The sequence below is a fragment of the Dendrobium catenatum genome, unplaced genomic scaffold, assembly GCF_001605985.2.
Source record: "Dendrobium catenatum unplaced genomic scaffold, ASM160598v2 fragScaff_scaffold_338, whole genome shotgun sequence".
In the NCBI taxonomy this organism is placed as follows: domain Eukaryota; kingdom Viridiplantae; phylum Streptophyta; class Magnoliopsida; order Asparagales; family Orchidaceae; genus Dendrobium; species Dendrobium catenatum.
The window spans coordinates 38,655-48,144 of NW_021318800.1; the positions used below are offsets into that span (position 1 = coordinate 38,655).

General features: G+C 36.1%; 2 protein-coding genes across 2 annotated transcripts in view; both read left to right on the top strand.

Moving 5' to 3' along the window:
- LOC110100768 (guanylate-binding protein 2-like) overlaps positions 1–1,490 on the top strand; it is a 30,737-nt gene extending 29,247 nt beyond the window's left edge. The window contains exons 13-14 of the mRNA XM_020828427.2: positions 6–83; positions 164–1,490. Coding sequence (XP_020684086.1) covers positions 6–83; positions 164–1,216 — 1,131 coding nt within the window. The 3' untranslated portion in view covers positions 1,217–1,490. The remainder of the gene's footprint in view (positions 1–5; positions 84–163) is intronic.
- A 5,534-nt stretch (positions 1,491–7,024) lies between these two features.
- On the top strand, positions 7,025–9,017 carry LOC110100760 (pentatricopeptide repeat-containing protein At1g09820-like). Its single transcript, XM_020828417.2, has one exon. The coding sequence runs from the start codon at positions 7,177–7,179 to the stop codon at positions 8,980–8,982; it is 1,806 nt and encodes a 601-aa protein (XP_020684076.1). The 5' UTR covers positions 7,025–7,176; the 3' UTR covers positions 8,983–9,017.
- Positions 9,018–9,490: the final 473 nt, after the last annotated feature.

A 9,490-nucleotide genomic window follows, 5' to 3' on the forward strand; every position in this document is an offset into this window, starting at 1 on the left:
AACAGGATGAGGAAATCAGAAAGCTGAATGCCAAGATTGACCATACTGAACTGCAAGCTAGCAGTTTTAGTTCTCGACTGGAGGTACATTCATTCTTTTTTTGAATCTTTTAGTTGTCTAAATTGATTTTTTCCTATGATCTAATTGTGTAGATGATATGCAGGCTGCTGAGTCAAGAGTTAAAAGATACGAATTGGAAAATTTAGCATTGGAGGAAGAAATTAACAGGCTAACTGAGATGCTAAATTCCATAAAAACTAGAGCCCAATCTCATGAGAGAGAACTCAAAATGCTCGAGCAACAGAAGAATCATCTTCAAGAGAAATATCTATCAGAATGCAAAAATCATGACGCAGCTGAAAAGAGATGCAAAGAGGCGGAAAGGGAAGCTAAGAAAGCTATAGAACTATCTGATATTGCTAGAACTGAGGCTGCTGCTGCTCATAAGGAGAAGAACGAGGCTCATAGCTTAGCCATGGAACGGCTTGCGATAATTGAAAGAGCTCAGCGACAAGTTGAAAACCTGGAGATAGAGAAATCCAAGTTAACTGAAGAAGTAGAGAGGCTGCGATCATGTGAACTGGAAGCAACTTCCAAAGCAGATTTGTTCGAGAGAAGACTTGAAGAGAGGGATAAAGAAATTGAGGAGATGATGTGCAGAAGCAATGAGCAGAGGTCCAGCACAGTACATGTTCTCGAGTCTCTGTTGGCTACAGAGCGTGCTGCGCTAGCTGAGGCCAACAATCGAGCAGAAGCTCTATCGATTCAGCTTCAAGCCACTCAAAGCAAGCTTGATTCTCTGCAGCAGGAGCACACTTCTGTTCGGCTCATCGAGACTGCACTTGATAGTAAGCTCCGGACAGCAAACCCTAAACGTTCCAGGATGGATTATTTCCCGGCGACAGAATCAGTTCAGGATATGGATATTGATGGTGAGACTCTTCGAAGCAGAAAGCGATCGAAGAGCACTATTAGCCAATTGAATCTGAAGGAAACTGAGGATGGTGGCTCTGTTTATGGTGGGGCTGATGAGGATAATAGTAAAGAGAGTAAAGAAAATCAGGAAACGGAATCTGATGATTATACAAAATTCACTGTGCTTAAATTGAAGCAGGAGCTTACAAAACATGGTTTTGGTGCCCAGCTGCTACAGCTGAAGAATCCTAACAAGAAGGATATCCTGGCTTTGTACACAAAGCATGTACTCAAAAAATAGCTCCTTTTTTTGGGTTGGAGCGTTTATGGGTTTAACTATTGCATATAATCTACGATGCGTTGATCGATTAAATTTAGGACTTGGTATTTATTATTTGTGTAAGAATTCGAAAAAGGTAAATAGTAAAGATTTGGAATTTTAGGTATGAAACCATTTGTATGTATTATGAAGTATTTTAATGCTTGAAAATGCTTGGGTCTGCGTTAGAATGAGTCCCAAGTGTAGCGTGTGAATTTTGTCAAAATTTGAGAATGTCACTTTTGGAGCGCCCCAATATTGCATGTTAGAGTGTTGCGGCACTGCACTCAGCCAAAGCGCTAGAAAGTGACATTTAAGAATAATATAATCAGCCATTTATTTCCCGATTTGCCTCTTAGCTTGATCTGTAACACTAGAGATGTTTTGGCCGACTGGATGCAAGAGGGTAGTTGGTGCTTGCCTGATTCCTTGAGTTCACCCATTATGGAACAAATTTTTGCTATTCCAATTCCGAATGAATCATCCAAACACCTTATTTGGGATAATGATGGAAATGCTACATTCAAAGACTTCTATTTGGAATTTTTTGTTAATGAGGAAAATTTTGACTCGCACTCACCGGTTTGGCATAAAAAATACTATGCGTTTCTCAACTTGCACTTGGATGGTTTTGAAAGGGGGTTTGAAAATGGTTGATGTTCTATCCAAAAGAAACATTCATATTTTATACCACACTTGCTCTCTCTGTTATTCTGGTTTGGAAATGACTTGTCACTTATTTTTTGAGTGTGATTACGTTTTCAAAGTTACGATTAAAATTATGCCTTGTTTCCAAAATTTCTTCGTAAGGCCTACTTATTCAAGCTTTACATCATATTGACAGCTTACAAGTAGGGAAATCTCAAATAAAAAAAAATGCTCTTCTCCTTACTTTTAATGCTATGGTGTATTATGTTTGGCAAGAAAGGAATAACAGGAAATTTAAATCTGTGAATGCTTGCTTTAACACCTTATCTAGGAGGATTTCTAGATATGTCTTTCTTAAGATTAAACGTTGGAAGAGGGGGGATTCTATCATTGATAAGTTGAAGATTTCCTACTCCTGATGCTTGCTTTTATGTCATGGTGGCTTATGTTTTTTTTTTTGGCTGAGAGAGTTGGTTGCTTTGCTTTCCTTTAGCTCTTACTGCCTGATTATTTGTGGTTCAATGAGGTTTCACTGCTGGATATCTTTAATCTTCGTGTCATTACTTGTGCTGGTACCACGAGTGTAGTTTATATTTGCCTGGACGATGCAAAATTTGGCCTGGGCTTAAATCTGTCGTCTGCCATTACTCCTTTTGGTTAGTTATACGGGCCCATGTAGGATTACACTGTTGAAGTCCAGATCCGAAAATACTCGTATAAGAACACTGGTCTTTGTCTGGTTAATAACTATCTATACAAAAGATCTTTGGATATTCAACGAAAATAGTTTTTTATTTTTATTTTTCAAAAAAAAAAAAAATTTGCTTATAATCTTTAAAATCAACAAAAGTCAAGATCTAATGGTCAAAATCATGTACTTGTAGTTAGCATTACTGCATTATTTTGTCTCATAAAATATAAACGGTAAGTTTTAAATCCCATTTATATTGAATGTGTCTATTCATATATTTTAAGGCACGGCTTAAGTTAATCTAGATTTGTTTCATCTATCTCAATTCATCTTTTTCCCATTTTCCGATAATACAAAACTATTTATAAGACTTGTTTACAATGTGTGGCTTACAAGAGATTATTACATGCGGACAGGGGCGGAACCAACCTTTCATCTTAGGGGGGGAATTTTTCTTAGTAATAGACTAATATAAAAAAAAAAAAACAAAATGATGACATAATTCAAAGTGAAATTTTGTATTTCATTATGATAGTAAAATTGAAAAATCATTATAATTTTATTAATCTATTTTACATTTTTTGATAATATTAGATATCATCTTCATTGGGATTCAATTCAAACACATCTTTTTCAATGTAAGGCACAAGACAATTGTTGAGTCAATCATCACCCATCCTACTACGTCTTCGATGTTTGATAATTTTCATGGCTGAAAATGCTCTTTCCACTGTAGCAGTAGCAACTGGTATGGTTAATGCTAAGGTAATAAGTCTATAAACCAGAGGAAACACGTCATTCTTCTTGAACTTAACAATCTGCTTTACAAGATTTGCAATGCTTCTTCTCTTCACTGGTCCGCATATCAATAATGTACGTTGATAATTGACTTTTAAGAGCAACAACCTCAATTATAGAAAAATCACTTGGATATAACTCTGCTAGACATATCAATTTCCTCTATTCATAAACACGAAAAGATTCACTTGGGTTTAAGCTTGACACATAAAGAAGTAACTCAGTACTTGATTCAGAAAAGCGATTATTTAGCTATGAAGTTGCATGTCAACTACAATATAAAATAGATAACCACGATAATCATGTATATTTGTTTTATCTTCATCTCTTTGCACTGATCGACGACGAGTTTTGTATGTTTCATTCATGTTTGGAACAACAACTTCAAAAACATCACAAAAACGTGACACTTCATCTAATAAAGCATTCCATCCATTCTCCCTTAGTAGTTGTAGTCGTTGTTTAGAAATTTGAACCAATTTCATTGCATTTTCAATATATTGATCTTTTCTTTGTAATGATTGTGATAACTCATTCTTAATGCCCAATATATCAATTATTAAATGCATTGTAAAAATAAAATCAAAATACTCCATTATATCAATCAGAACACTCGCTTCAACCGATTACTGATCATGAACCCCTTCTTTAATAATCTCTAGCACCTCGATCACATAAGCATACATACGTATAAGACTAATCAAAGAGTGAAAATATGAACTCCAACGAGTATCATTAAATTTATGTAAATTTGTATCTTGATTCAAACCTTTGCCACTTATGAGATTGTCATTTTTAAGATGAAGAAGTACTTTATCATGATGAATACTTTTAAGAGCATCTGATCTCTTACAAGAAGCCCCGATAGTATTAATAATTCTAGAAGTGAACTCAAAAAGATGTTTTACTTGCCAATGATTCTTTGCCACTATTACCAAACATAATTGAAGTTGATGAGCGAAACAGTGAACATAAAATGCTTGAGGGTTATCATTTAGAATAAGGGCCTTTAAACCATGGAATTTCTCTCGCATATTGGATGCCCCATCATAACCTTGACCACGCATCCTTTGTATGCTCAACGAGTGTTTGGCTAGAATGTCTTCAATGGCTGCCTTCAATGTAACTACATTAGTGGATGTGACATGTTTGATTTCTATAAATCTTTCAACCACTTGGCCCAACTTATGTACATATCTCACTGCAATAGCAACTTGTTCTTTCGTATATATATCACAGGATTCATCAATTATAAGTGAGAAGTATGAGTTACCAATATCTTTCATGATATATGTTAAAGTTTGAGCTGATGCAGCAAAATATATTCCTTTCTAGACTTTTGGTGAAGTTAACTTCAGATTTAAGCTGGCATATGCAGATGTCACTGTCTTAATTTTCTAATTATGATCAGCAAGAAAATCAAATAGCTCTAAATAATTTCCTCGATTATCTGACTTGGAAGACTCATCATACCCACGAAATGATAATTCCTGACGTAACAAAAATCTAACACAATCAATGGCTACAGTCAACATGATCTTATATTATTTTTTATTCTTATCATCTTTGCTTAACCATAAAGCTGAAAGAGTATGTTCTTGGTTCTTCATCAAATCTTCACATTTTTGTCTAGCCTTATTATTTATACTATTATGATCTCCAATGTGGCATAATAATTTCTTTCTGCTTCCAATTTTTGAAACCTTCTCCAATAAATAAATCCCCACCATCTTGACCTTTAATAATCTGCTCTTGAGATTTAAATAGATAGCAGTAAAGACAAAAAGCAGTGTCTTTCAGCACACTGTACTCTAAACAATCAAAGTATTCATCAAAACATTTCAGATTGAACCTACGTGCAATATTTCCATATAAGGTTTGGGAAAATTGATGACTTCTCGGTTGATGGGGTCCCTTCATTAGATATGATCTCCAAATCTTATCTTCTATCATTTACATCATAACTCCAAATAGGAAGTCGGAGTCCAGGATATGCTGGGAGATTGTTAATATCAATTTTTATTCGTTCTTTCATCTTTAAATAACGCTCCATTTATTTAACCATAGAATGAAATTTATTATAAAAGAATAGCAACTGTTAATCAAAATATTTATATCATAACAAACAAGTATTAATACAAGTAGAAACAAAATCTCATAGAAAACCTTAATATCGATTTTAACCCACAGCAATATAGTATCATCTTATCTATTTATCACTCTTGTTCTTATATACAAAAAGGAAGATATCATATTTGCTAAACTTATAATCTCTTATGTTAATCAATACTACTACACTAGTAACTAATAATGACGTAACGAGCTTTTGGTTGAGTTAATGACAAAAATATCCTAATCTGTTTTACTCATAAAAATAATCCAAACTCATCCTACATAAGATTACCTCATTCCAAGCATTTGTGATTTTCTTATGGCATCACACATCATTTGCTCATGACTAAATGAATAATAAGGATTCATAAAGCTAATCTTAATAAGGATGATAATGATGATGATTGCATATCATTTGCTCATAATAGACTATAAAAAAATGTGGCATGAAACATCTAACAAAAATGCCAAATGAATTGTTATGACATAAACCTTACTGTTAATAAATGAACTAAAAGTCTCACTCTATATCACTGAGATGGTAAACAATACCTTAAATAAAGACTGTAATTTTTATGTTCATGGATCGGAATTTGTGATTTAAAATCAAATGCAACTTATGCATCCATAATGAGTCCTAAGTTTCACTAAACACATGCATACTTCAGTTTTTGCTAGGCAAACGCTATCTGCAATGAGACCATAATAACTTGAATGGCAAAATTGTACCGGTGATATTATGGTAAGGAGAAAACCCAACATCATAGTTAGGGCGCATTGAAAAAGATTGTAAAATCTAAGAAATCAAAAAGACAAGGGCACATTGAACCAAGAAGCCAATATTCTTTCTCCAAATACGGATAAAAAAAAAAAAAAAGTAACCAAGAAGAACCGAAGAAATCAGGAAGAACGAGCTTACGGGCGGAAGAACCGAAGCAGTAATGAAGAAGATGCACCTTAGAATGATGAAAAATGGAGACCTCTCCAGTCGTCTCCCCCGATTCGAGTGTCAAGAATGAAAAAAACAAGCAGAGAGCCTGAGATGGCAGAGGGTCGAGGGAGATCGCGTTCTCCTTTGCTTACATTTTTTTTAGTGGTGGGCAATTGCCCCCACCCCCCTACGGCTACAGTGATTCCGCCCCTGCCTGCGGAGTTCGGACACAGAGAATTATTTGATTTTGTGACTGTGAACAATAAAAATAGAGTAAAAGTACATGAGTGAACATTAAAAATGCAATGTTGAATAGTAACTGCTCTTTTACTGTTCACTATCATAAAATTGAACGGTTCTCTGTGTCTGAACTTCACATATAATAATCTCTCATGGCTTAAAGAAACATCAATGAAAAAAGGTCTCTTGCAACAACGGCAGATTCAGAGAATCCATGAGTTGAGACGCCCACACTTTCAATTGATAGGTCGCACCAATGATAATTATGTTAGAATCTCATTTGAGATTAATTTATATTTTTTAATAAGATTTTTTTTTTTTGAGATATATAAGTTAATTAACATAAATTTATACATATGTAAAATTCAAATCCAAAATTTTTTAATTGATAGTACCAATTTCATATTGGTGACATAATGAGATAAAAGAACAGTCACATATCTTCTCATAACGAATAATTTAGTTGATATTAGTAGTCTTGGATTTAAATGTCGTTAGGATCATCGCAAATCAGTTCAGTGAATGATGAGCGTACCTCACTACGCGAAAACCATCTCCATAAGACGAAGCTCCTGCTTTCGCATCTCAATCCGACCCTTCTCCGCCTCCGGCGGCGCCGCTGGGCTCCCAGCGGCCGCCGATTTTCTCACCTCCGTCGACCTCATCACCCTCACCGACCTTATAAACAAGCAACACTGGTCCCGTCTCAAAACCCTAATCAACGATTCCAACAACAACCCCTCAAATCTCCTCCTCCACCTCTTCAACTCCGGTGCCGCCGCCTCCACTATTCTCTCGTACTTCCGATGGTCGGACCGTCACTTCCAATCTCCCCACGACCTTCACCTTCACTGCCGCCTCCTCCATTATCTCGCCGCTGAAAAATTATACTCTAAGCTCCGCTCCGAGCTCCACTCCATGGTTCTCTCCCGTCGCCACAGCCTCCCAGCCATCTTCCACTTCCTCTCAGTCTGCGGCGATCGCCGGACATCCGCCTCCCTCATAGCCGACATGCTCCTCCCCGCCTACGTCAAAAATTCTCAAACCGAGTCTGCGCTTGAAGCCTTCCGCAGGGCTGGAGACTACAGTTACAGGCTCTCGACCCTTTCTTGCAATTCTTTGCTTAATGCCCTAATCAAGGAGGAAAAGCTGAAAGAGTTTGAATCCGTCTTCTCTGAGATGATTCGGAGAAGAATCCCCCCTGATTTGATCACCTTCAATACAGTGATTAACGGGTTTTGTAAGGCGGGGAAACTAAGGAGGGCAGGGGATCTATTGACTGAAATGAGATCATGGGGCATCGAGCCAACTGTTGTTACTTATAATACCCTAATTGCTGGGTACTGTAAGAGTAATCAAGGAGGGAAACTGTACCAAGCGGATGCTCTCTTGAAGAAGATGATCTCAGCAGGTATCTATCCCAATGTTGTTACTTTCAACACCCTTATAGATGGTTTCTGCAAAGACAGGAATAGCTCTACAGCCATGAAATTTCTTGATGAAATGAAGCGGCAGAAACTCTCTCCAAATACTATTACCTACAATTCATTGATCAATGGGCTCTGCAATGAGGGAAAAATGGAGGAAGGTGTTGCATTGCTGAAGGAAATGAACAGTGAAGATCTGATTCCCAATGTAGTCACTTTTAACACAATCATAAATGGGTTTTGCAAGAAAGGAATGTTGGGAGAGGCTAAGGGGTTTTTGAATGATCTATTCGACCGGGGCTTGATTTTGACCGCAATTACTTACAACACTTTGATAGATGGTTATTGTCGATCCGGCCGGATGGAAGATGCATTGGAGTTCAAGTTATTGATGTTGGAGAAAGGAATTTTTCCTGATTCTTCAACCTACAACTGCTTGATATGGGGCTTCTGTGAGAAAGGGGATATGAAGGAAGCAAGAAGCCTTTTGGATGAAATGGTAGAGAAGGGAATTGCACCTGATGTCATAACTTACAATGTTTTGATTGCTGCATTGTGCAGGGAAGGGGAGTTGAGGAAGGCAAGCAAGCTATTTGATGAGATGTTTGATGTGGGCTTGAAACCTTCTCACCTAACATATAATATACTAATGGAAGGTTTCTGCAAAAAAGGGAACCTAAGGGCTGCTTTGAACATCAAGGCAAGGATGGAGGGGAATAAGAAACATGCCAATGTTGCTACTTATAATATCTTGATTAAGTGCTTATGTGAAAAAGGTGAACTGGAAGATGCAAATGGAATACTTAATGAGATGTTAGAGAAAGGTCTTGTTCCAAATAAGTATACTTATGATGTTATTAAGGATGGAATGGTTGAGAGAGGGTTTGTTCCTAATATGTAGATGGCCATCTTTGCAACAGTGCTTCTTAACACCAGATCAAGGCAGAAATTTCAGCTAAATTCCTTAAACTGGAAAAATAGCTTTGATAAGTGGGAAACTTATTATTTTTAAGAGCTTTTGAAAGCTTCCTGATAAAATTTATTTTCTGTCATGTTGGAAAGCCAGAAGTACTTCATTACTTAATTTTTATATTTTTTTATATTCATTGTCAATATATTTTTCAAAATAACTTTCTATTATATCTACAAATTTTTTAAAAAAAAGATGTTATGGTTCGTTGCACTGTCACTTCGAGCATATTTTTTTAATATATTAATTTTAAGAACATTAGAGATTTATTAGTCCTATTCAAATTTAAATTTAACCAAATACTGATGATAGGTAAAAATAGTTGCTGCTATACTGTTTGTTAACACAACTTCAGAAAAATACGTTTTCTTACAACGTCATATTTCTACCTATCTGGAAAGGCGGTAAATATAAAAGACAAAACTCATTTTGATCTGTT